The sequence below is a fragment of the Mustela lutreola genome, chromosome 17 (genome assembly GCF_030435805.1).
Source record: "Mustela lutreola isolate mMusLut2 chromosome 17, mMusLut2.pri, whole genome shotgun sequence".
NCBI classification, from domain to species: Eukaryota; Metazoa; Chordata; class Mammalia; order Carnivora; family Mustelidae; genus Mustela; species Mustela lutreola.
In genome coordinates this window covers 8740498-8767526 of record NC_081306.1, presented here as the reverse complement: position 1 = coordinate 8767526, position 27029 = coordinate 8740498, and the positions used below count along the sequence as shown (strand labels likewise).

At 50.6% G+C, this 27029-nt stretch overlaps 2 protein-coding genes and 2 long non-coding RNA genes across 7 annotated transcripts in view; 3 read left to right on the top strand and 1 right to left on the bottom strand.

Annotated features, from left to right (window-relative positions):
- The window catches only part of IQCK (IQ motif containing K), a 101947-nt gene extending 100923 nt beyond the window's left edge, over positions 1 to 1024 (top strand). Inside the window, exon 6 of the mRNA XM_059154311.1 lies at positions 145 to 1024. Coding sequence (XP_059010294.1) covers positions 145 to 200 — 56 coding nt within the window. The 3' untranslated portion in view covers positions 201 to 1024. The remainder of the gene's footprint in view (positions 1 to 144) is intronic.
- Positions 938 to 21522, bottom strand: GPRC5B (G protein-coupled receptor class C group 5 member B). 3 transcript variants are annotated; one of them, XM_059154310.1, is made up of 4 exons: positions 21365 to 21522; positions 13431 to 14444; positions 5569 to 5681; positions 938 to 2168 (listed from the first exon to the last, which is right to left on the bottom strand). In XM_059154310.1, exons 2-4 carry the CDS (start codon positions 14434 to 14436, stop codon positions 2121 to 2123), a joined length of 1167 nt encoding a protein of 388 aa, XP_059010293.1. In that variant the 5' UTR covers positions 14437 to 14444; positions 21365 to 21522; the 3' UTR covers positions 938 to 2120. The 3 variants fall into 3 exon arrangements, with proteins under 3 accessions (XP_059010293.1, XP_059010291.1, XP_059010292.1); XM_059154308.1 differs by lacking the exon at positions 21365 to 21522 and adding an exon at positions 17209 to 17324; XM_059154309.1 differs by lacking the exon at positions 21365 to 21522 and adding an exon at positions 17209 to 17323 and having other exon boundaries at positions 938 to 4210.
- Positions 4206 to 13524, top strand: LOC131819339 (uncharacterized). 2 transcript variants are annotated; one of them, XR_009349155.1, is made up of 4 exons: positions 4206 to 5104; positions 6341 to 6389; positions 11769 to 11904; positions 13082 to 13524. It is a non-coding gene; the product is annotated as an uncharacterized LOC131819339 (long non-coding RNA). The 2 variants fall into 2 exon arrangements; XR_009349154.1 differs by having other exon boundaries at positions 11769 to 13524.
- LOC131819340 (uncharacterized) lies at positions 14443 to 19035 on the top strand. The gene is made up of 2 exons (XR_009349156.1): positions 14443 to 16970; positions 17312 to 19035. It is a non-coding gene; the product is annotated as an uncharacterized LOC131819340 (long non-coding RNA).
- Positions 21523 to 27029: the final 5507 nt, after the last annotated feature.

The window sequence follows — 27029 nt, the reverse complement described above, 5'->3', positions numbered from 1 at the left end:
GTCCATGGCCCCAGAACCAGAGCAGGTGCTCAGTGAGTTCCAATGCCGTGGACCTCCACACATCAGAGTTTGCTGTTTGCAAAATCACACAAGTCTGTCTGGGTATATAAATTGATTCTGACTTTCTCTTTCATTTCTTTGTAGTGAAATGCAAAATGGAAGACGATGAGGAAATTGCACCTACGACTCCACCACCTTAACTACTGGGGGATCTTCTCCCTTTGGAACTTCAAGGACCCTACGTGAGGAAAACGTACAAATTATGCTTCCTCTCTGTTGATTTTTTTTTTTAAACGACTAGATTTGGTACATGTGAATACAGAACCTTTTCTGCACAAGCTAGGATTTGTTGCAAACATGCTTTACTGCATATAGTTTATCCTAGGAGAGTACGAATCTTAACTTTCTGCATTATCTCCAAATTTTATTATTTTACCTATTATTATTTCTTCAGTGCTTCCAGTATATTCTTCTACACCAACCGCCGTTAAAATATACAACAAACTCTAGATCCAAGAAACGCTGAAGTGTTTTAGTTTCCAGTTTCCCACTTCTGGCTGCCTTGGCAAAGACTGGTATTTAAATTCGAGTCCCAAACCTTTGCCATGGGCTTTAGGTTTATCTGGTGAGTATTCTCTTCATAAAAAAGACGTATTGCCTACAACCACTTGCAGAGGAGACGGACTCTTAACTCTGACTGCAAATCCAACAAGTTGAAGACACCCAGACAGTGACAGACAAAGGATTTTGGTTGTCAAGCCCCCAGAGTACTATAGAAAGTTCCTCATTGGTGGCTAAGCTAACTTATTACCCTCACTTGTTCTGTGGTTTGCTGTGAACCAGGATTCCCCCGTTCAAATTGCCACAGACTGAGCCTCCAGGCAAATCCAAAAGCCTCGTAGTTATTCTGGGTGGTTTTGACAAGCTAGCACACATCTTAAGTAAATAGGAAAGCCTTTATTTTTGTGTTAAGAACAGCATTTTGAAAATAAAACCTATCTGCCCATGCTTGACAACCTTTAAATTTGTCATGTTTATATACAGTCATTTATGGTACACGTTGATTGTCTTGAAGTTTCTTTAACGATTGTTTTTTTTAATAAGTATGCAACAGTCAGCCAGGGGAGGATAAAGGTACATTATAAAACACACATTAATACATTTAATAAATATATATTATCTATCAAAAACGAGCCTTAGCTCTTTATCAATTAATAAAAAGCACCTGCTCAGAACTCTTGTAAGCTGGTGTAATCATTGCATCATTGGATTATAAAAGCCACAACACTCCCCCTTCAGTTTAGGGTTCAACTCAGCACTGGCCGACCTAGAAGACCACCCCAAGTTTACCCTTGTTTGCTGGGCCCAGACGGAGTCTGTGCTAAAAGCACGGGATCCCCACATTTCCCCAGTTTGTCAATTCTCTGAGCTGATTCCCTCACTGCCTCCACATCCAGTGGAGGTAACCAGGATAGAATGACCATTTTCTATTAAAAGGCGGGGGGGGGGGGTGGGGGGAGAGACAAGCGTGGCTGTTATAGTCCCAGAGTGATTTTAATAACCGGACACAGAAAGATTTGTGCTTACAATTAGGTATTTTGATCACAGATGCTCTCCTTCAGGTCATTTTCCCTCGACAAGTGTTGTTTCCATAAACAGAGATGCCACTGGATTTTGTATTTAAAGTTTGCTCCGCGGGGCCAGCTGGCAACCAGTCTCTTGGCAAAGAGGTCTCTTTGTACCCTTCAGGTGGAGTCATTAGGAAAATACCCGTTCTCTGCTCTCCGCCCTCACTCCCCACCTCTGCCCCACTGGGAGGGCATCCACCCCACTCTCAACCTTAAAGCCAAAATAAAACAAAATCCAGAAGCGCAATAACGTATCAGAGAATTAAAAAGAAAGGGGGGGAGAAAAGGTCTCCGTAAGTGAGGTCTCCCATGGCGCAAAGCTGGTTCTGTGGTTATGTTGATGAAACGTTACTTTCCCCCTTGTAGCCATTTATGCTGTGCTCACCTTATCCGCCTGGACCACCAAGAACTGAGAGAGAAAACGATCGGGTGAATTGCTCCCTTCTGCAAGGGGGGGAGGGGGGGCTCTTGCAGACGGAATCACTGATGGGATCAGAGAGCTCCAAAGGACTCCAGAGAGCGGGGGTAAGCAACCATTTCCTGGCACGAGAATGTGTATTGCTGTGGTTTTTCACCGGACTGGACCGAGGCGTTTGGAGATTTCTGTATTTCCACAATCCTGGGTCTGCATGCAACCACCACCCCCATCCCCACCCCGGGTCCTAGCTTATTTCCCTCCCTCTCCTCCCCAATATTCCCAGTTTCCAGTCCGCCAATGACGCGCCTCAAGAGAGGATTGGAATCTGATTCTCTAGAAGCAAGCACATGCTCTGGGCAGGGGTGGGCTGTTTCCCAAAGGTCAGGTAGGGGGTGGCATTCTGGTGCCATGCTTTTTCTTCCTCATGCGTGGCAACACAAGGAAATGCACTAGCTGGATGGAAAACTTGAAGGAGAGCCACGGAGGGAGGCCAAATTAGCCTGGTTTCCCCCGTCGCTCTGCAAGGTTGCGGTGGGGAAGGGGGCCCTGGCAAGGACGGGACACAGCAGAGACTAGGGCCTTGAGAAAAATCAGAAGGTTTATTAAAACAGCTCAGACATATTGGCTTATGAAGAGGTCAGTTTCCCACCCCCCCCCCAACACTAACCTTTTTCATTTTCTTTAAAGGTTAAAGGCTTAAGGGTTGTTTTATAGAAAAAGCAATAGAATCATTAGAGTATATGCCAAAGGACTCACCCTCATTTATACATTTCATGCCGTCAAGATAAAACTCTTTGCTTTGTGTCACTGCTAGTGATTATGCTGGCCAAACAGTGCAGAGAACATGGGGCTTTTAATGGCCGAGATGTTGGAAATGCTGAATAACAAAGGAATGACTTGCTTAGGACAGATGGAAACCATGACAGAAACAATGGGCTTTGAAGAGAACCATTTGCATGGAACTCACAGAAAACCAAGTCACAACATGTCCCACATACCCTCCAGAAGCAGCAAGAACCTCTCTGGAGTGCTCCAGCCGTCCCTGGAACTTGCACTCCGTCAACGTCTAACACCTGAGAACTCACTGCATGCTAGGCAGCAGAGTGTCCCGGTTCCCCTGGGAAGCCCTGCCATGTGACATCATCACAGACAATCACTGTGGCACCTGCCTTCTGGCCTGCCAACCGGGGGGCGGGGGCGCTGTCAGCTGACAGCCCATCTGAGCTTTGGAAATGAACATGGAAATAAAACTGGGAAAGGGCTCTGGGGTCGGGGAGCAGGGCAAGAACAGGAGGAGCGAGAGCTCATCGAGGGAAAAAGACTGTTGCCCCAAGCGGGAATATCGCTCTGGCTCCAAGGAGGGAGGTGGGCATGCTTTTCTGCCGTAGACCTGCAGCAGGAGGCCCAGAGAGGGAACAGTGGTGGGTCACCACTTTTTAAATGCGACAGTCACTTCAACTCCCAGATAGCCTTCTCTTCGTTGGCACAGGCTGGGGCCCCTCCCCCACTACTGCTGTAAAGCTCATGCTGTGATTTGGCTGGGCCTCACCCCAGGATCACACCCACAACTCCGTTAAGTGCTCCTGACCCCTTTGAAATGTGCAAACCAACAGGCAAGCTGGTGGATAAGTCCCCATTAGTCCTCTCCGTGAAACAGTCGTCTCAAAAAAGGCCACCTGAGGTCCAGCCCTTGCTGCCGAGGGGCGGTGGTGTGGGGACTTCCCCAGTCAGCCAACACCAGCCCGGTCCACCGACTGTGAATGTAGTTCTGTTCTACCCCCGGAGGATGAAACAGTCTTCCCAGCCACATTTTTGAGTGAGCCTAATACTATTTGCAATTAGCTTTGCTTTAGTTTGCAGGGATTGAGGTTGGTTTGGTATTACGTGTGTGTGTGTGTGTGTGTGTGTGTGTGTGGCAGGGGACGGAGGGCAGTCGGTGTTAGCTTTTAGGTTCAGCAGTGTTCACATTTACACAAAATCCCCTTGTGTAGGATTTCCAGATCTCCCGGCTGTGAGGCAGCCTTGTTCGGCTCCTGTTACTGATTTCTCCCTCAAGAAAGACACAGCCAGGGAATAAAATCGGTAAGAGAGATTCTTATTCTCTGGAACTTAACGTCTTTCACCAGAGGTGTCTTCCAGTGTAACTTGGCGGAGCAGTTGGGATCTGGAAACAAGGACAACACACTAAGAACTTTGTGCTTTGCAAAGTCAACATCAGAAACCAATTCGTTAACAATGTGCCAAAGATAAGTTATCTTGCTTTTTTCTAAGGGTCTGAAGAATTCCCAAGAAAAGCGGCAACCCGGTGTGTGTGACACGGCTCGATTCTAGGGATAGCTGGGTCCTCTTTTCTATAATCATACATCCCGAATGAATGTGTCCTCACTCAGAAACCCACTTGGCTTTTCTCTAAGTCCACAGTGTTTTTACACCCACTGGCCTCGAAGAGCCTAGGAGAGCTTAAGAGTGACTGACGGGGGTTCTAACATTATTTATTACAACACACAGGCAGAATGCTTTCGAGTCAGGCTTTTTCTTGGCTCCCGACAATAATAAAACAGCCCAAGGGATGGCAGGGGGTTTTCAGAAAGCAAATCTGTGAGTCTGTTTGTCTTTGAGCCTGTTCCAAACCAGTGCAAACCAATGCCTCGCATACCATTCAAAAGGCCAGGAAAACCCAAATTCCCTCCAGAGATCAAAGACCATCCCCGACTTACATTAAAAAAAGGAAAAGAAAAGAAAAAAAAAAAGCTCAGGTTGAGTTATGGAATTGGCACATGATAGAGGAATGGAAGTCCAATTTACACATGTAAACTGGCTTTATGCATTGTTTCTGAGGAAGCATGTAGCTATGTTTGGAAATTAAATGTGGGAATGACAGTGTGTCTTTGGATTGCTGGAGAAACAAAATGATGTAATTTGCACGGAGGCAAAATGTAAACAATGACAATTCTGCTGAAGGTCTGTTTGGCATCAGATAGTAAAATCTGTTTTTGTGCCCGCAGGGGGAGAAATGATAATTGCTCCGGTTTCTTAAGACATCTTTTAAGGAGTGGAGGTAGGGGAACCCGGTATCCAGCTGGGGCACAGAGATGGGGTGGGGGGACACACGGGGGTACGCTAGGTTGGATGTCAGCAAAATCTGCCGGGGGGGGGGGGGTGGTTCACAACTCTGGGCTTTTCCTAAAAGTCACCTCCCAGGGAGCAGAGGTGGGCATCTTGTGCAATAATGAAAGCCAGACTCGCGGGGGTACAGGAGCCCTAAGAAACAGGGACTCTCTCGAAGGAACCCACACAGATGGTTCACTAAGTATAGGTGCATCTTCCGTGCATGGAGAACGGGGTAGAGAGGGGAAGAGAAATGGAAGCACTGCATGCATTCTAGCTGCAAGGGGTGTCCACGTGGGCCAGTGTGTGCGGGGCCGTACGCAGCCTCCACAGAGCAGGATGCCCCCGTCGAAGCTGCCCCCAAAACGGATCGCTCTTGGGCCTCCGGCCAAAACATCACCTCTTGATACTTACAGTCCCTCCATTGAGCACAACGGCCATCTCAGTGGGCTGATACACGTTGCTTCTGAATGGAGCGCTCGGTCTGTTTCCCAAGCTGCCGTTGCGAAATCCCGCTGTTCGGAGGGCTGAGGGAGGTAGGAAGCAGCAACACAACACCAAAACAAAAAACAACCCGCGATTTTGTTTTCTTCTCCTGCATCAACACCATGCTCCCCGCACACATCCACCCCCCCGCCCCCCCCAAGCCCTTGCCACCCCTCCCCATTGTCACAAGCCAGATTCAAAACAAAAGTCACAAAAGGGCTTTGTTCTCTGGCTCTCTTGGAGCTTGACCCATCTCAGTGGGGTTGGGAAGTTTGTAGAATCCAGGGAGCAGGCTGCTGGGGTGGGGGGCACGGTGGAGCCTCTACCTCACCCCCTCCAGCCCCTGCAGGCCATGGGGGACATCCCTCAGAGGTCTCCTCTCTCACTACACAGTGTCTTTCATGTCAAGTTCAACATCCCACCATTCAACCCCGGTCACCGTTTCTGGATACACAAAGGTAGACAACCCTAAGAGCGTGGACATCAAGTATATGACAGAGGCTGTCTTCGTGGGAAAGTGACAGGGAAGGGAACACAGGGGCTCCAACCCTCTGGGACAGGGTATTTCTAAACAGGAAAAAAGGGACAGCTGTAGCAAAGGTGGCAAAAATACGTCAGCACTTCTTAACCCGAGAGAGGTGTGTAAATGGCGCTCCTATTTGCTGTGTACTTTTAGAGACCTAAATTTCCTTTTTTGTAGAGAAAACCCAAACTACGCAAGAAGACATGGAGGAAACAAACACATATTGGTAAGTCAAAGAAGCCAGTCTGTAAAAGCTGCATACTGTGTGATTCCAACTGGGACATTGTGAAAAGGCAAAAGTATAGACAACGTCGAAAGACTAATGATTGGGGCGGGGGGCAGTGGTGGTGAAGGAACAGGTTGAGCACAGGGCATTTTTAGGGCAGTGAAATTATGCTTTACGATACTGTAAAAGCAAAAGAGTGAGCTCTAAAATGTAAATTGTGGACTTTGGCTAATAATAATGGATCAATACTGATTCCTCAACAGTAGCAAAGGTACCACTAAGGCGAGCTGTTAATAATAAGGGCATGTGGGAACTCCTTGTGATTCCTGCTCAGTTTTTCTGTCAAACTAAAATTACTTTAAAAAGATAGTCTATTAAAAACCAATGCAGAATGTTGGAGCACTGTGAAAACAAAAGTCCATCTCCGTTGTAACACGGATTCCATTATTTTCATTCTCGTTGAAGGCACTAATCGTGTTTTGCCAAGAAAAGCCTCACTTAAAGTCTCCAAAGAGGGGGACTTGGGTGGCTCAGTTGGTTCAGCCTCCAACTCCTGGTTTCGGCTCAGGTCATGATCTCAGGGGAGCCCCCCCCCCTCTAGCCCGAGTGCAGCCCCAGCCCCACATAGCATCAGGCTCTGCACTCAGCAGGGAGTCTGCTTTATACCATAATAGGTACTTTCATTATTTCCATTTTACACGGGGCACAGAGAGATTAAGTTACTAGCCCAAGGTCACACAGTTGGAAGGAGGCAAAACCAGCATCCAAAACCCAGGCAGAGAACCTGTGTTCGTAACCATCCCACATTGCTGGCTTCAAATACTGTTTTCAACCATCACACTTACTTAGAAGCAACCTGAATTTAAGTGACATTAGAGAGAGGCAGCTCAGCCCAAGCTGGGCCTAAGACACTGAGGCACAGTGGGGAGCGAATGTCTCTGGCCACAGGTAAACCTCTCTGGCTCTAGCAGCTCCATCCAAGCCTTCAAGCAGCTGTTTATACATGAGCTAAGCAAGGAGATACCTCTCCCAGGAAGTAGAGAAGGGGGAGCCAGGGAGAGGCACCCGGGGGGCAGACGAGGTAGTTCCTGGGCTCTTACTAGTCTCAGTCCCTAGAGAGGGAACGCCGAATAGCACTCTTTCCTTATAAAGCACAGACCCGGCCAGCTGTGTTGGGAGAATCTGACCCCAACACATTTTCCTCAAAGAAACAAAGGCTCGACTCTACCAGCCATCTGTGGGTGCCTTGGCCCCAAGTGTTGCTATGACCACCTTCTACCCTGGCCTGAGGTCAGCATGTGACTTCAATCTGGCCAATTAGGTCCATTCAGAGCCAACTCTGGGATTTTTGCTGGGAAACGATCCTCTTTTCCACTGGGACTCTGTCTAAGCCTAGAGTTGTGGGCTGCCCTGATACTAACAGGGCCAAGAGATGGAGAAAGATCAAATCTATTCATCACCCGAGCCTCCTTGATCTAATGATTCCTGTAGCCTGATCCCCAGTACATTGGTTCCTTCTTGTGTTTTGGTTTGGTTTAAGCCAGTTCAAATCAGGTTTTTTCATTACTTGCCCCTGCAAGTGTCCCACCTAACACTGCACTCTGACCTGGGTCAGCTGTGAAAGGCAAGCAGGGCTCATAAAAGCTTCCCTACAGGGATCTAAGTTTATAGGTTGAATGCCGGCCTACTCCTATCCAGACCCTGCCGGTGAGGCTACATGGGCCCTCCCTCAAAGCTGACTCAGGGCCACACACCAGAAAGCTAAGAGTCCAAGTTTAAATAGCCCTTGGCCCTAAGGAGATCAGAGAGCCCAAATCCCCTAAAAGAAAGAACCTTTTTTCTTTATTGCTCCTTTGAAAGGTGAACATTTAATATGCCTCATTAACGCTTTCCAAGATGTGATCTGAGGTGCTACATCCTTCGGTGCATTTTCAACTTTCGTCACATACCTCATGCCTTGCTGATACTTATTAATAAGCAGGAGGCTGATAAAGTGCTCTATGTACCTGGGATCTCATTCGGGGGAAGGAAACCTGGAAGCAGAGGACACTGGGGCTTGACTGAGCCACAGGCCACCTGGGAAATGCCCTTCCCATCTCTTGAAGACGTCAAGATTGACTCTCAAGGGAAGAGGGCCCAAAAGGCTAGCTGGCTAAAGTGCAAAAGAAAGAGGGCCAGCTGTAACTCCTGGGCAAGGCCCCTACTGGGGCCTGGTTCCCGAAAATACAAGCTGGCTGAGGTCAGCACCAAAGATGACAATAGTTGTTCTCACAGTGGCAAGGGAACACGCCCAGAGGTTCCCCAGCCAGCAAAGCAAGGGTTTCTAGAACAAGGACAATCCTAGCCAGCACTCCAGTTTAGCTCATGTGAGCTTTCTGACGGAATTGTCTTTGCCTGGGGCCCATCTTGCCTGGTCCTGTGTGAATTTTGGTTGACACACATTTGGGATGATCCAAAACAGGGCTATTAAAACAAAGTCTGATAATATGCAAGGTGAGTGAAGAAGTCGGGCGCTCATACAGTTATTGGCGGGGGTAGAAAATGAGTGTAACTTTTAGGGGGCCATCTGGCAGTATATATCAAGATTTAAAGGTACAGACGCTTTTGTGCATGTCTAGAAGGTGGTGGTTGGTTTGGTGGTTTTTTGTTTTTTTGGTTTTTTTTGGTCTTGCAAGAAGTTAATTGATCAAGGGCACAAAGATCGAAGTTCACTGCAACATTACTTATATGGAAAGTCAGAAACAAGTGGAATATCCACCAGCTGAGGATCAGAAAAATAAATTACTGTGCCCAAGGAAAGCTCTGCATCATGGAAAGGATACTAGAGCTCTGCAGTCACTGACCTGGAAAGGCCTCCGTCCATGATACAATATTGACCTAAGCAAACACACCACAGAACACCACTTAGATCGGTGGTTACATCTTCAAATCCTTTGGAAAGCTTGAGAAACCTGAACCCAAACAGACAGAACGAGGGGGCGGGCACTGGTAATTTTTTTTAGCTGCCCAAGTGTACAGCTAGGTTAAGAACCTGTCTACGGGACTGGAGTGTGTGTGTGTGTGTGTGTGTGTGTGTGTAAAAGAGGGAGGGAAGGAGAGATTGTGTGCTCACTGAGAGATGTCTGGCAAGATGGGAGCAAACAGCAGTAGCTGCTTTTGGATAACGGGAGTTTGAGCGATTTTTATTATTTTTACTTCCTGAAACTTCTAGATGATTATTCTAGTTTTTGTCACCAAAATGGAATGAAAAGACTGGTTTTATTTTGGAAAAGAAAGAGGGGACAGAAAGACAACTTCCTTGGCTTTGGAATGTGTCAGAATGTGAAACAGATGGGGTTGGGGAGCACCTCTAGGACCCCCCCCAGCACCCCCTCATCACCCAGTGTGCCAGCCCTGGTACTGCTGGCTCTCACCTGGGTCCCAGATACCTTTGATCTCTGGATCTGATGTGGATAGAAAGGACTGGCTGCATTTTCACAAGAAAAAAAATGCACATAGTAGAAAACCAACTCCCCCCCTCCCTGCTCTTAGAGTGTGAGCCTAATTAAACATGTTGCCTGACAGCCCTGGAACTCAGTTTCCCACTCTGTAAAATGGGACTGATAAACCCTGCTTTCTCAAGCCACAAAGTCGTCCTGGTAAACCAACCAGTGAGCTCAGGATCACTAAAGTGCTTTGAAGAGAGATGAGTAATTCTGTGGTAGACTAATCAAGCACGGGGCTCCAGAAACCGCGTGCATGGGCTCAGACCCCAGCCCTTCTGTGTCTCAGTTTTCTGTCTGAAAAATGGACTTCAATGGGTTATTGTAAGGATTAAATGAGATTAGCCACTAAAATGCTCAGAATGGTAGCTGGTCCACGGTAAGCACCTACTAAAGGTTAGCCATCCTTACTCGTGAAGACCCTAATACTTGGGTCATTCTAGCATTCCCGTTTCACTGCAAGTAAACTAGACCTTCAGGTTCAATACCACTGATTCTTAGCCTTCTGGGGTCCACAGACGGCTTTGAGAATCTGACAAAGTGATAAACAAAAATCCCCCAATGAATGTACAAAGGTGCACATTCATTCCAGAAGCTGCCACTACCTCTCAGGTCCAAGGGGAGTCCATGGGTCTCATAAAAAGGATCCTGTTCCGGGGGCAGCCAGGAAGGGGTGGCTCCACCAGACCCCGGGAACCAGCTGGGCTCCTGACCTCTGCTCAGGACACCTTCTCTGGAGGGCCTTTGGGGCTCCCAGTGATGATCCTGACCCCCGCCTTGTCCTGGGAACACGAGCCAACACTCATTCCTGCTAAATCCTTTGACAAACATGGGCTTGCTGGCCTGGGGCTTCCTACTAAGATTAAAACAGCTCCATTAAAGACCACACCAGGGTTTCTAGCCCTATCCCCGATGGAGCCGTTGGTGTTCCCTCCTGTGGGTCTGGTCCAGTGCAGAGGAAAGTGGGCAGGTGGGGAGGGCTCTGGGTGACCTTTGAGGATCTGATGGCTGAATGTGCTTACCCCTGCCTGCAGGGGACAGGCAGGATGCACTCAGCAGTCACCCCACAAGCTTGACTCCGCAGTCATGACCCAGGAACACTGCCCAGCTGCCTGGGTGAGCAGCACTGCAAAGGGGACCTTGGCCATCTGGAATGAGCCACCTCCCAGCTATGTCTTTGGCAAGGTCCGGAACCTCTCAGAGTCTCCATTTATTCGTCTGTAAGATGGGGATAATAATAGGACGGCCTCACTGGGTGCAGCAAGGGAGGTCAAGGACTTAGAATAGCACCTGGCACATAGTTAATGCTCAGTAAGCAATGACTGTACTAAGTAATCAGCACCACACAGCTATGGCTGCTGCTGTTAATGTAGCCATTATTATTATCATTAGAGCCCCTGATCAATCCTCAGGCAACTGAGAAAAGGCAATTTTATTGAATCTCAAGTGCTGGGAACCTACCCGACTCACTTGAAGGAACGACTCAACAGATACTTCAGAGGCATTCACCGCGGGGGCTCTGAGTGCCCGCAATACATCCTCCAGGCTCAGCTCTGAACCCCACTGCAGGGGTGATGCATGGGCCTGGGGACGCAGACAGCCTCCATCTCTTGTGCCCTCAAACCTCTCAGAAGCCAGCAGTACTTATTTGGCCAGAGTAATGGGGGAAGAGGCAATGAGAGTGGGAGACAGAGGACATGAGTGACAAGGGGCGACGGAGGACTTGATGGCGAATGCTGCAGACTCCTGATTCGGAAGGTCAAGTCTGAGGCTCGTGCTACATGCACTCCTTTCAGGACCGAGCCCCAGCTGCCCACATCAGTAACTGGCTCATCGATGGACTTGTCTGGTTGTTTCTGTCTTCCTGGTCTGGTTATCTCTCCCCTCTCCTTTGCAGGGAACACCTCCTGGGGAAGGCAGCTGCACCCAAGTCTCAGGCTCTGCTTTCAGGGGAACCCAGCCAAGACACACATCCAGGAGGCCAGGTCCTGGGGGAGACCCTCAGGATGCTACTTCTCACAACAGCTCTGGAGGTACATTCTCTCATTAGTCTATCTTACAGATGGGAAAAACTGATGCTCAGGAAGGTAAAGCAATTTGCTCAAAGCCACACATCTAGGAAGTACAGAGGGCAGGACTTGAATCTGGGCCCCTGACTCTAGGGACCCATTCATACACTCCTGAATGCTGAAGGTGGGGAGGAGACACAAGTAACTGCCCCCAGTATCCCCTGCACCCATCTAGTTCCTGGACTATAAGCTCAAACACTTCCAGGTAGCCAGGGAATTAATGTTAATATGTTCTAGTGGCTGAGTTCTAGCAATAGGGAGTGGTGGGGAGTGTGGTAAACACAAAACGAATTCCCATCTAAAGGAACAGCCACTTGGGCTGCTTTCATAATTTAGCTCTCGTAAGTAACAATTTACAATATTTGTTTACAACAGCTAAATTATGAAACCCCTGCAGTAATCACAGGGCTGTATATATCCCTTTGAATCAGTGTTCATTTTCTTTGGGTAAATAGCCAGGAGTGCAATCCAATTACTGGATCATAGGGTAACTCTATTTTTAATTTTTTAAAAAAAGATCTAATTTATTTGAGAGGAAGCAGGGAGAGGGGCAGAGGGAGAGGGAGAAGCAGACTCCCTGCTGAGCAAGGAGCCCCACTGGGGACTCGATCCCAGGACCGGGACATCAGAGCCTGAGCTGAAGGCAGACACTCAACCGACTGAGCCACCCAGGCACTTCTATTTTTAATTTTGTGAGGAACCTCCATACTGTCTTCTGCAGTGGCAGCTCAAATGTCCATCAACAGATGAATGGATAAAGATGCGGTTTATATCTATATCTATATCTAATCTACATAATGGAATATTATTCAGCCATGAAAAAGAACAACGAACAGCCGGAGAAAGACAAATACCATTTCAGTCATATACGGAATTAAGAAACAAAACAAACAAAGAAACAAAGGTCGGGGTGGGTGGCGGGAGACAAACCAAAAAAGAGATTCTTAACTATAGAGAACAGATGGTTACCGAAGAGGGGGTTGTAGGTTGGGGGGTTAGGTGAAGCAGGTGAAGGGAATCAAGACTCCAAATGCCCTGATGAGCAGTGAGTAATGTATGGAGTTGCTGAATCATATATTGTACCCCCAAAACTAAGACAACGCTGTGTGTTAACTACCCTGGAATTAAAATGAAAACAAAGGAGCAGCCCCGACTCCTGAGAGGTGGAACCTTCCAGCGCACACTGGTTCAGATCAGCTCCAGACAATCTTTGCCAGGTGGGAATGCCAAGCCAGCATTGCCAGAGCTGACTTTTCAGAAGAGGTGAGAAACCCAGATTTTGATATTAAATTCTTTGGCAACGGACCGGGGAAAAAATGCTAAATAAGAACCCATCCCTGGGCCAGATAAAGTACGGGGCCCAATATCTGTGGCTCCCATCAGCCAGGACTGGCCCCTGCGGCCACCCATCCCCACTAGGGAGGAAGGAGGGAGTCCTTTTGGGGGAAGCGGTCCCAGAGCCTCACCCCGCGGCACGGCGACCCCTTTACCTGCATTGTGTTCATCCATCGAGAAGGCCTTGTTCTCCATGTAGGTGCGTGGCAGCTGCACGTCCTCCTCGAACGCCGTCTCCCGCATCCGCGGCTGCGAGGTGTCGAAGTAGTTGGGCGTGTTCTCCTGCGGCGCTGGCAGGATGGCGCAGTGGATCTCCGGGATGGCGTGGAAGATGACGAAGACCCAGCCGCTGGCCACCAGGGTAATGGCCAGGGTGGGGTCGCCCCAGGCGTCTCCCCGCCGCAGCTCGGCGTTGCCAAACAGGTACATGGTCATCCAGGCCACCCAGATGAGCACGGACAGGAAGGCTGTGACCAGGATGCACGCCCCGTTCTGCTTCCACTTCTTGAACTTGCCGCACAGCGTGAAGAGCGCCAGCCCCAGGGCGGCCACGAGCAGAACCATGTCGTAGATGAGGGCCATTACGAAGTCCATGGGCTCGTAGGCACAGGCTGGCTTGGCATCGCGCAGCACGGTCAGCACCAGCCACTCGATGGCGATGATGGCCTGCACCAGCATCAGACACAGCGCCACGCCCACCAGCTGCCAGCCCGAGGGGCTCTTGCCGTGGCGCACCAGCCTCCGCACGCGCCACGCCTGGCTCAGCAGGCAGGAGAAGCAGAGCGCGAAGAGGACGCCCCAGAGGAACCGGCGGACCGAGCAGATGGTCTCGTCCTCCCGGATGATGAAGGCGAAAGTCAGCCCGAAGAGGCCCAGGGTCCCCAGAAGGAAGAGGAAGTGGAGGCCCACGGGGTCCTTCTTCTCCTTGTCCTTGATGAATGGCAGCCGCACCAACAGGATGAGCATCAGGAGCAGCGTGATCAGGGCGCCTGCCCCAGCCACCGCCTCCACCACGATGCCCCAGATGGTGTCCAGGTCGCACAGGGACACGTACTGAGGGAGGAGATCCAGTCCACAGCCCCGGGAAGTGCTGGCGTTCTCAGAAGCCCCGGAGGCAATCACGAAGAGCAAGAGGAAGGCCAGCACCTGGTGGGTTTTCATCTTTCTCTCTGACACCGGAAAGGTTCCAGAACATTAAGGACAGGGGAGATGTTTGGAGGGAGAAAAAGACCAGTGCACTGTAAGATTCCCACTTTCCTGACTTCTTTAAGACCCTCCTCATTTCCAACCTGCTGGCCCATGAGGCACCTTTGACAGGTCAGAAAAAGGCACCCCTTTCTTCAGACAGCACAGCCCCTGGTTGGGGTGGGGGAAGGTACAGGACCCTGATTTAAGCTCCCATCTGCAGCCTTGATCTGGCACAGTGAACAATCATGAATCATCATCGCTAGCGGCTGGAGAAAAGGATGAGAGAGAGATTCACTCTCTCTGTATACTCTTTTGTATTCTTTGATTTTTATATTCTGTGCTACGTCTGACCTCTTCAAAAATAAGGGAATGAAAACAAAACTTTGAAGAGACAGCCATGAGACCAGCGCTGTGCTGAGAATGGCATGCACTGCCTCTTCCCAGTCTCTCAATGGTAACGGCTTAATATTTACCCATGACTCACTCTGTTCACTGGGGTAGACCAGGGCTTCTCAACCTTGGTATCATTGACATTTTGGGTCTCACTGCTCTTGGCTGTGCGGGCTGTCCTCTGTACTGTAGGATATTCAGCAGTACCCACGGCCTCTACCCACTAGATGCCCGTAGCACACCTACTCCCCGAACCCAAAAATCTTCTGACATTGCCAAATGTCCCCTGTGGGAGTGGGCATGCAAAATCACCAGGATGACCCCACTGGTGTGGACTCAAGCACTAGCCCCCAGTGCTGGCACAAAGGTGATGCTTAGTGGATGTTGAATGAATGAGAGGCTCCTTCACCGGGACTCTTTCCTGGGCCCCACCTACCACCAGCTCTTGCTTCTGAACAGAGCGTGGCCTTCAGAAAGCTCCAGCCTACACAGTTCTGCTCTAAGCCCGTCTGCAGGCAGCTCAGGCTGGACCCACTGGCTTCGCTGCCCCATGTGTGAGGGCGTAACCAGCTGGATCCAGGCAGCTCCCGCTCCTCCCTGGGGCTTCCTTAAGTAAATGCGGTATCGACCACCTCTCTCTCCCCCTCTCTGCTCCTTTCAGGGATTCCACGAGCAGCTCTGATCCTGCCTTGGCTGTGAAGCCATTGATTGGGATAAATTATTGATGCCACCAAATGAGAAGGGGTCTGCTGCTATAGGGATCGTCACCTTTGCCTCTTGATTAGAGAAGGCAGGTTCAGGGCAGAAGGCATCTGGCAAGAGATGCTTCTAAAACATGCATCCCAGCATTGCACGCAAGCAAATTTGGGGTGAGGATGCACCCCATCTGTGGCAGTCAGACTCATGGTCCAGCCACTATTCATCCAGCCAATAAACGTGCCTTTTTTTTAGATTAAGCCAGTTTGAGCTGGGTTTGTGTTGCTCACCCCCAAGGAAGTTCTATAACTCCTCCCACATCATGTGGCCCCCTTCTTCCAGGAAGTCCTCCCTCCCCAATGTCTAGGCATGTGGGTGCCACCCAAGATGGCCAGGAGCTTTAGTGGAATCCACTTGTCTCTCGTGGATCATTATCATTGTTAAGGATGCCCAGGAGGTGTCTAGGATGATCAGGAGGGCTCCTCACAGCCCCACAGGATGAAGTGGAGCCTGGCTCATCTAGGATTTCTGGGGAGATTCAGAATTGCCCTCTAGAGTTTTCTACTGCTGCCACAGTGACAATGACAATAACTAACTCACGGTGCTCACCACACTGCAGGCATACCTTCACGCACGGCACACATACGAATGCCTTATAATCTGCATAATGACGCTGCGAGCCTGGTACTACTACTATCTCTGTGGAGGTCAGCTGGCTTGTTGGAGGTCACAGAGCTAGAAAGTGGTGGAGTGAAGCGGCAAACAATTGTACTCTTGTTACTTGGGCTCTTACTACACACCAGGGCTCTAGAAATGTCACCTGGTGAGTGAACCCTTGCTGGCCAGTCTCTTGCTGCCCCCCCCCCCATTATACTCTACACCAGTCCTGATTTTGTCTTTGTAGCATATGCCACAATTTTCCAAATATTTTATTACCTTTGGGTCCACTCCCTGCTCTCCCGTGTCCAGGACTGTGTCTGTCTCGTTCTGCACTGATCTGCTAGCACCTGCCGCATGGTTCGACAGCCCAGCTGCCGAACCAATGAATCGGTAAGAGTAGTTTCAACCCTCATGTTACTCCTGAAGGACAGGTGTTCTCATTGCTCTCTTACAGAGGAAAGAACTGATGGCCTGAAAGGTTCAAGTCCAAGTCAAATCAAGCCAAGTCCATCCTCAGATGGCCAACAGCAGCAGGGTCACCAGGGAGCTCCCTGGAAATGCAGACCCTTGGTGGGGTTGGGCCTAGCCCCCTCCATTTTAACAAGCCCGCCAGGCAAGCTCCAAATGTGCTCAGACCCTTGGGCACACAGAAGTGTGAGAAGCTTGGACCCATGCAGCCGGGGAAGCCAGGAGCCATGGCCCCAGTACGCTCTGCCTCGCCAACTCTGCCAGGGACCAAGCAGGTGGCTCCCACTTGTCAGGTAAGCCCCAGCCTCCACATCAGCCCCTTGGTGCTTCCTCCCACCAAGGGAGCAGTTCTCCCGGAATCCCAAAGGGAACAATGCCAGATTAGAGGTTTCAAGTCAGCCGCAGGCAAGGCTGATCGGCACGGGATAAATATATGGCAACAAACCCAGGAGAGGTAGGCGTGCGGCTCCTCAGAAGGAGGAATGAGCAAAAGTGAACGAACGCGCAAGCCTCGGCTCACATACTAATTACCTTTGCTGCCAGGCAGGCTCTCAGAAATGTGACTCATTCAGAGGCTCTTAAATATACTATCTCCGTCTCTGTCTCTCTCTCTGTCCACAACCCCCACCCGTAGAGGGGCCAGAAGCCTCCGGCAGGTGGTGAAGCAGCACGCTCCATTTCTCCACGAGCTAGGGCCTGCAGAGGCTGGAAAGAATGCAGGTAAGATTCCTGGTGAGAGGACAGTGCTGCCTGCCTGAAGGCCACGGGCTGGGCTAGCCCTCCCAGCCCAGCTCCTTACCGAGCAGGGCGAACTTCCGAGAGAGATCTTCTGGTTTCAAGTTCTGCCCCTGCCACCTGCTAGTACCCTGTGACCCTGGACAAACGGATTTAACCTTTCTTGCCTCAGGTTCCTCCTCTGCAAACTAGGGGTGTGTTCACGGTACCCATCCTGTAGGATTGTTGTGCTTAAAATAATGAGGTTTTAGGACAGTAGTTGACACAGGGTAAGCACTTACATAAACTATCTGTTAAATAAATAGAAATGATTGGCAACTATTCCCTCGTCAGAGGTTATGAACTTTGCTGACTGCTTCTCCAGGAGGAGCAGTTGCCATGGAGATGGGGTGCGAAGGGGGCTCACCCAGGTGTTTGTCCGCTATTGGTTTTCAGCCTCCCCCATCACGCCAGGCGAAGAGGATCCCTGAGGTGGTGTGAATGGGAGATGCCTTTGGTGGGAGTCTGCCCTGGGAACCTCTAAACTCACCCGATCCCCAAACCAGGAGCTCTAAGTGGAGGCCTCACTGTGAAGGTGGTTTTCCCATGGGAAACCCAGGCCAATCTAGGAGCCCTCACACACACACACACACACACACACACACACACACACACACACACGGTCTTCCGGTCAAGAAGTCAGGGTGAGGACCCCCAGAGATCAGACACTGGCCATTCTCTTGGGAACTAGCGTCCCCATCTACCCACTACCCACATGATATGGGAAGGGGGATGCTAGAACATGGAAGGGAAAGAAAAAAATGAGCAGGCGGGGAGGGGGCTTCCTACGTCTGGGCATAGTCAATAGTTTGGTACAGATGAATGCCTGGCACAGAATTTATACACTTTCATCAGTCTCCTCTAGAGTGACGCCAGACCTAACTATGGGACATGGGGCATTACTTAACCTCTCTGACCCTCAGTCTCTTCCTCTATAAAAGACAAAGATAGCGCCGCCTTCACAAAGCCAGTGAGAAAAGTACATGAAAAATAATCTCTGCAAGGTGCTTGTCCCCCAGGGAATACAGGATCCCTGCTTATTAAAAAGACAATCATGATTCCATCGTCTTTCCTCTCGGGAAAATGAGAGGTGGGACCCCTTTGCCAGAGGCTTACTGGAATTCACAGGCCAAGCTGGGACTAGAACTCATTTCCCCCAACTCCTGACCCCAGGCCTTTCCACTGCATCTCTGGTTTGAGGCCTCACCCGTGACTGGCAGAAGGCCAGGATGAGGCTGTGGAGCCGGTCTCCCCACACACTCCAGCATCACACTCTGTCCCAGCCCACTCCCCTTAGAGCCAATGGTGCATTTCCTGCTCTGCAAGATTAAACTGTTACAAGGTTTCCTGACATTAAGCTCTTTCCCAGACCCACAATCTCACCCTCTAATACCTTTTCCAAGTTACACCATCTCATAATCTTCATTTCCTAATGCTGCCCAGACCACCAGCCTATTTGGGGGCCCTTGAATTTAATAACCCTCCTGGGTTAGTAAACAGGGTTGCCAGAACACAAGCTCCATGATCCATGAATATGCAAAGCAGCTCGAATCCTGTAAATAAAAGCAATCATTTAAATGCAAATTGCATCCTTGGCTGTCCGTTCTGGGGTGGATGGTTCCTCTTGGGCTGTAATTCCGAGAAGAAAATGTGACTAACTCAGAACCCCTAGGAAGCTCTGCGTGAAGGGCTTATGGGGCCAAGGGCCCCGGGTGGGGGCCACTTAAGGCGGACAAGAACTGCCTCAAAGTGGAGAGTGAATTTTAAAACCTGAGCCGCTCCTCAAGTGGGCTCGTAGGGCAGAGCAGGGTTTAAGCGGTCCCCGCAGGCCAGACGGAGTCCCTCAGAGGCTCCCGGAGCCTTGCCATCCCCAGAGGCAGAATGAAAGGGGAGCTGCTTTCCATCTGTGAGTTGAGGTCAGGGGAGCTTTTAAAAATCAGATCCTTGGCTTCCCACTCAAAATTCTCCAAGGGTTCACTGGCTCAAGGAGAATAAAACCTGTACTCCTTTCCAGGGCCCAAAAGATGGTGGTCTGGCTGGTCCCTACCATCCCCTCCCCGCCCCCCCCCCCACATCTGCCTCAGAGCTCCATCCACAATGGCCTTTGTTCAGTTCTAAACTCATTCCCACCTCCAAGCTTTTGCATTTGCAGTGCCCTCTGTCTGCACAGCGGTCCCCCAAGGGACCCAAGTGGCCCACCCAGAGATGAACCCTCCATCTTGCCAGGCTCCACAAAAATGTCACCCCTGAGAACGGTCTTCCCTACATACACAAACCCTCATTGCTTTTATATCCTCCTGTTTTACTTTCCTGGCAGCACTGACCTCAATTAGAAGTTCCATCTACTTACTATTTATTTACTTGTTTAGCTATTTATTTGTTCACCCACCTGGCTAGAGCCCTGAGAGCAGAGGCTTGTCCATTCTCTACTCTGTAGTGTCCCAGCCCCAGTTCTGAAGCTGGTCCGTTTACGGAAAGAACAAATAAACCAAGAAGGGTTTGAAGCTTCTCTAACAAGACTGCTTGTCTTGCTGCCTGCCCCAAATGGCGACTCCTCTCCCCTTCCATTTTTCTCCTTCTCAACTCAGCTGACCCCTTTTCAGACTTAGAGCAGGGAACAGATAGAAAACCCTTCACTCCACAGCCTAGATACAAAACTGGCCTCGTGGAGGGCTCCCAACCAACAGATGATGATTTGCATTCTATTTACATGCTATTTGCATGCAGCTTCACTCCAAGACGGAATCCACCGAGAGCCCCCACCCCACCGAGGAAACTTCTGAATCAAGGTTCTTTGGCTGAAGTTCCCCGGCTTTTGTGCCAGACCCTTCTCTCACTTTTCCCTCACTTCTCTTGTCTCTTCGAGGACCCCCAGTTCCTCCTGGGCTCCGCTCAAGTGCCCCCCATCCTGGCGCAGTTGGGCAGCCAATGTGGCGCGTGGGCCGGGGCCCCAGACAGGGACGCCGCTGCCCGCCACACTCCAGGGGCCTTTGTCCGCGCTCCAAGGAGCCGCCCCCTTAGTGAATGGGGGACGAGTGGGGGGCGGGGGGAGGCTGGTTGGGCCCGGGTGTGACAGAGCGAGAGCCAGGGGACGAACTCGCGAGCTGCGCTGGGGCCGTCCTCTGTGGCAAGGTCGGCGCCCGACTCCCCGGATGGCTAGCTAGCTCCCCGGGGCCCAGGCCGGTGCGGGCGGTACGGATCCCGGGATGTGCGGAGCTGGGAGCCCGTGTCCCCCAAGGGCAGCGAACGCACAAGCCTAGTCCTCAGCCCCAGCCAGGTCGGAATAGGAAAGCCAGCCCCCCGCCATTGTATGCAGACGCCCCCGTCTGTCCCTCAGCCCCAGGTCTCAGCTCTGCCTCCTTCCGCCCCCGCAGTGTCCCCCCTCCCCTTGTCCCGTAGTGCGCAGGCACCGCCGGGTGCAAGCCTGGCCCCCAGCCCCTGCGGCAGGTGCGGCAGGTCACCCCCAAAGCCCAGTCCTTATAACCACAACTCGGTCTGCCCTGCGGGCCCCCACGGGCTGAGCACGCGGCCCCCAGACCTGCCCGCGGCTTCTCTCCCACGACGAGTCACTCGGGTACGGTTGGATTCCCGCACACTACTCCCAGTTGTTCTTCACCTGCGGTCGCCCCCAGACCCTCCTGAGACTTGGATCTCCACCTGGTCCGGGGGTAGGGCACCCTCTCCTCTCCCACCTCCGGCATTAAGGTCTGCAGCCCTCCCCTCCCCCCGCCCTGCCCTCGCGGGACTGGGGTTCCCCCCGCCCTGACCCCCCATCTTCCTCAGCAGACTAACCCGCCGGGGGGCCTTAGAAGGGCACAAGAAGCACACTCCCCAGTTCTCCCGAGTCCGCGGCGGGAAAAGTTTCTGGGGTCCTAGCAGCTCCCTCTACCCCATCCGCGCGGCTCGCACTCACCGACCGCCGCGGCCTCGCAGCGCCGACGCTCCCGCTGGTTCTCGGCCTCAAGTCACATCGCTGCAGCGCGGCCGCGGCCCCCGCCCCGCGCGCGCCCGCCCGCCCGCCGGTCCCGTCTCACTGCATCGCCCTGGCGAACCGCTGCCGCGCGAGGCGCCCCCTGGCCCGGCCGGCGCTGCTGCAGACGCGGCGGCCCCGCCCCTCTAGCCTTCCCCGCCCCCTCCGACCCCGCCCCCCGGGGCATCCAGCTCCGCCCCCGGCCCCTGCCCAGCAGGCGGTTCCTTGCTGAGCCCCGGGCGGATGGCTTTGCCAGTCTCCACTCCCCCAGCGCAAGCCCCTACCTAGCTCCTTGCTAGGAGGACTGAGACCGACCCCTTCCAGGGTCCCAAATTTGGAGACACTCTCTCCACATCCACAGTCCACCCATAAGCACTCCACACACACTGGACGTATTCCCAAATTGATTCATTTGCAGGAACACACACAGAGGGATACTCCCATCAGTGTCTTAGCACAGGGGATTTTTTCCGCCCAGGACAACTCTCCAACGTAGGTTCACAAACAGTAACTTCCCCTCAACCAACAAGCCCCAGGTCCTGGACCTAGAGAGGACCCCGCCGCGCGTGCCGAAGTATACAACTAGGCACACGCGCACGGCTTGGTGTCCTCTAGCGGGTGTCCGCCTGGGCACACTCCATTCCCCCCACCCCGCCCCAACTTTCCCTTTGCGCGCACTGCTCAGAGCTTGAGTCCTTGACTACCCCAAACATACACATTCACAAGGTGCACCCCTCCCGTAGGTCCTTACGCGGGATCTCCACCACCAATGCTGCACGCATCACCCACGTACACACACGTCCACCACTCTCCCCGGCGACATACACCCAGCGGTCCAGGGGGCCACTGGCTCCGTAGACGCTCAGGGCACAGTAGGGGTGCACGCCCACGGGACGGCCGCAGCCCCGGCTTGAAGGAGGGGTCCCAGACAGCCTCGCTCCTCAACACTGAGTCTGGCTTCTGGTCGACCTGGCTGTGTGAGATCCGCATTGCCCAGAAGGGGCCTGGGGGGCTACGGTCCAGCACACCCATGAGGTTGATTCCCTCGGTGACTTTCAGACTTTCAAGCTTCCTCCAAACCCAGAACTTTGAGGACCCACCACTCTGGTTTCTCAGAGTGAGACCACCTCCCTCCTGCCCATCTTGGTCCTACAAGACATGACAGGGAGGTGACCCCAGCTCCCTACCTCCCTGCGATGGGGTGGGGATAAGGAGGCAGGAAGGTGGGCTGCAGAACACGAATGATATTCCCTTCTGGAGGTATTTGTATACCCTGATCTTTAAAGACCACAGACCTTTCAGATTGTTTTCTTCATCCCCTCGAGCCTCCGGCCTCTCAGTTCCCGCCCACACAAGCCGATATTCTCCTGGTCAGGCCTCGAACACACCTCCCCGAACACCTTTTATTATTTTTAAGGAAAAAATGGAAGGAAAAAGCAGAACAATTTTCCTGTTTTATTTGCCGACGTATCCTCAACGACTAGAACAATGCCTGGCATACAGTAGGCGATCACTAGGTATTTACGGGAAGACTCCCCCCCCCCCCAACCCCAGCGCTCTGCGGTCCCGCGGGACTGCGTAATTGGAAAATGGATAGGCATTGCCACCTGGTGGTACCTAGTGGAACTGACGCCGAGATCCTTTCCTGGGAAAACGTGGTCAAGTTCACCCAAGACTCAATTTCTTGCAAAATGCAAAATGGAGATAACTTTAGTAGTACATGCCTTTGGGGATTGTTATGAAGATTAAACACATAATAAATGTACAATCATTTATGTAGAGTCTGGCACGTGGAAATATATATATATATATTTATTTATTTATTTATTTATTCCCCTTTCAGACTTATTTTATAGAGGGATCCTCAATGCGATGATCAGTTTTAGCTTTGGGTGATGTTACTTTGGGAAGCAAAGAAGGAAAATATAGGCGGCTATTGAGTGGCAGGTGCATACCACCCACCTCCCCTACCTTGTTCAAAGAATCATGGAGAATCACCACCACCACCACCACCATTATCATCATTATAAGGTATGTAGTGCTACTGTGTGCTAGATGCTGTTCTAAGAGCTTTATATTCTTTAAAATATTTAATCCTCCCAGTAGTCCTCTAGACCAGATATTATTATTCACCCCATGTTACGGATGGGGACACTGAGGCACAGAGGAGCTAATTAATGGTTCACGATCATACCGTTGACAGAGCTGGCATTCAACCCTGGCTGTTCCTTTCATTCAGTGGCTAAACTGGTATAATTTGCTGCAAGGTCAGATATCTTCTGACATCGCGGATGAGCCTCCTGTCCTCAGAGTTTCTCTCTAGCCCTGGAGACGATAGCTCTAGGCTGTGTAGCTGCGGAGCTGCATCAGGCTCTCAAATGTTCAGTCCTCTTTGGGTAAATGAAAACCAGAGGCTTCCCTGGCTCTGTTACTCACCTGAAAAATGACAAGAGCACTGCCCCCCGGATTTCCACTAACAAACGTCGCTGTGTGTAATTAGGTGTTTGTGTGGCTCTTTGTTTAGTGTCTGCCTTTCCAGCTAGGCTGTAACCCAGTGCTTTCCCAATGAGAACTTTCTACAATGGAGGAAGTGTTCTTTTTTTTTTTTTTTTTTTTTCCTTTAAGGTTTCTTTATTTATGTATTATAGATAGAGCCCATGCAGGGAGGTGAGGTGGGGGGAGGGGCAGGGGGAGGGAGAGGTGAAGAATCTCCAACCAACTCCCTCTACCACTTGTGGGGCTCCCCGTAGGCTTGATCTCACCACCCTGAGATCATGACCTGAGCTGCAAAATAGAGTCAGATACTTAACTGACTGAGCCTCCCAGGAGCCCCAGTGATGAACGCGTTCTGCATCTGTGCTGTCGGTTAGGGTAGCCACTAGCCACGTGAGGCTATTGAGCACTTTATTTTTTTATTTTTTTAAGATTTTATATTTTATATTTTTAAGATTTTGTTTTTTTAAGATTTAAGATTTTTATAATTTTTTATGATTTCATATTTTGTATAGTAAGATATTTGAGATTATTTGTCAAAGAAAGAGAGAGGGAGCACAAGCAAGGCAAGTGCCAGGCAGAGGGAGAAGCCAGTAAGCAAGGAGCCCAATGCAGGACTCAATCCCAGGACCCTTGGGATCATGACCTGAGCCAAAGGCAGACACTTAACTGACTGAGCCACCCAGACATCCCAAATGAGCACTTCCTATGTATTTAGGATGACTGTGGAAATGAAATGTCAGTTTTTAATTAAATTAAATTTTAAATTAAATACAATTTTAAGAAATATTTATTGTAGAGAAAAAGAGAACACAAACAGGAGGGCCAGAGGGAGACGAAGAGAGACTCTCAGACAGACTCTGCATTGAGTGCGGAACCCAGTGCTGGGCTCCATCTCACAACCCTGAGATCGGGACAGCCAAAACGAAGAGTCTGACACTCAACTGACTGTGCCACCCAGGCACCCTGAAATTAAATTTTAAATTAAATTAATTAAAGTTCCTAATTAAATTGAAATAGCCTCATGTGGCTAGTGGCTACTGTAAGGACAGTGTAGCTCTAAGCTCAATGGTAAGAGGAGTCATGTCTGTTGTTCACCCTTGTCTTCCTTGCCCAGACCAGGGCATGGCTCATCAGATACTTGTTGACTAAATGAATAAGTAAATTCCAGTCTTGTTTTTCCCTTTTAGAGTATGTCTATTTTGCATCCAAGCCTGTCAGAATCCTCTCTTCTCTACAAAGTAGATCATCTCCCAGATGAATGTGGGGTTCAGGGCTCTGGAGTCGCCAAAGTCCATTTCCATAGATTTAACTGCAGAACCTTCTGAGGTAGGTGTCTGTGCCTTGCTATGACAAAACCAGAGCTTGGAAAGGTTGAGTGGCTTCTCCAAATTGTCACAGCTGAGGCAGGATGCAAACCTGCCCTTCCCAATCCCATGCCCTTCTGGAAACATCAACCTAACTCTAAGTGGGAATGACTTTGAACAGTGGGCATTCAAGCACTTGATAAGATGATATTTCAGTACTTCTCTAATTGCCTCAAGCAGGCAATTGCCTGGATATTGAACCCTGATGGTGTCATTAATATTTTCCTTGGGTGTCTACTAAATGCCATGGTCATTGCCTCATTCTTTGTGGTTCATACACACGAGGTGGGTCCTGCTCTCAGCAGACTGTGGGAGGTGGTTAGCACAGGGTGTGGGGGAGAGCCTGGGAATCCTGGAAGTCCTTGCTGGGCAAGGCTGAGAGGAGGCTGAGGTTCCCCAGAGACTCTAACAGTAGACTTTCTCTCGGGGTGGGAATGGGAGATACTTCACTCCACTGACATCTCCAGATACATATCTGGAGGGAGTTGCTAGGAATAAACAAATGTGGATACACCCATTGCTATCACTCCATTATTTTGTGCCTGTGATGGACATCACTAATTGATTGTCATGCTGCTTTTAATGCCTTTGATCTATAACTCGTGCCACTCATTTTAGAAGATTCAGTCACTTTTGCAAAGGGCACATGGGTTTTTTCTAGATTCCCCAACGGGGTACATCATAGATGTTCACAAATCACAGTCAGCTACAATCACCGTGTGGTAGCCACCTGTTTTTCCTTCCCTGCATTGGCTCCCACAGGTCCTTCATTTTCTGTGGTCCATAAAACTGCTTGGGGCGCCTGGGTGGCTCAGTTGGTTAAGCAACTGCCTTTGGCTCAAGTCATGGTCCCGGAGTCCTGGAATCAAGTCCCGCATCAGGCTCCCAGCAACATGGGGAGTCTGCTTCTCCCTCTGACCTTCTCGCCTCTCATGCTCTCTCTCAAAAAAAAAAAAAAAAAAAAAAAAAAAACTGCTTGGAGTAGTCTCATGGTGACCTCTGGGGTCCCCTGTGTGGCCACCATGGGGATAACTTCCCAATGCCCCCAAAACTGTCAGGAAAAATTCAAGTGACAGGACCAAAAAAAAAAAAAAAAAGCCCAAACAATAGGGATTTTTGTTATCATACAAAAGTAAGTTAGGACATAGGTGATCTCACCTTTGGTTCACGTTCAACAATGTGGGGGCCCAGACTCTTTCCAGTCTTCTACTCTGGCATCTTCAACTTGGTTGGCACCTCATGGTCACAAAGTGGTTGCCATAGCACCAGGCATCAAGTCTTCACTAGTCTCCTAATGTAGAAAAGAAGATGTTCAGGGAAGAGAGCTCTCCTCCTGATCTTCATGGTAACCAGGAGGGAAATGATTCCTAGAACTATCTCCTCTCCCTCTCTCTTCCCAGCTGTAGACTTCCCCTTACATTTTGTTGATGAGTACCAGGTCACCTAGCCTCCCTAGTGTAAGGGAGTCTGGGAAGCAAGCACTCGGCACACGGAGACTCAGTAAAGAAGGATGGTGAGGGAAAGGTGGTTGAGATAAGAACTTCAGTGTCTGCCCCTGTGCGCCTTTTCCAGATAGGGAGCAGGGCCTGGGCTGCAGCACGTGTTTTCAGGGTCTCAGCTAGCCACATAGGAAAGGGGCTGCCAAACTTCCTCCAATTCTCACCACTGCAACTCAGAGGAAGTAAAAACCAGTGCCCTCCCCTCTTCTCCTCTCTCTTTAGTTTCTCCAAAAGCAACTTCATCTCCAC

Bases quoted from the DNA above. Each gene is read 5' to 3' on its own strand.
- GPRC5B (XM_059154308.1), bottom strand. From the start codon at position 17,245: ATGAGTCACATTTCTGAGAGCCTGCCTGGCAGCAAAG. The intron at 14,445-17,208 runs GTAATTAGTATG...TTCCGGTGTCAG, and splicing joins GAGCCTGCCTGGCAGCAAAG to AGAGAAAGATGAAAACCCAC. The intron at 2,169-5,568 runs GTAAGTATCAAG...TTCTCGTGCCAG, and splicing joins TTGTGCTCAATGGAGGGACT to GAAATGGTTGCTTACCCCCG.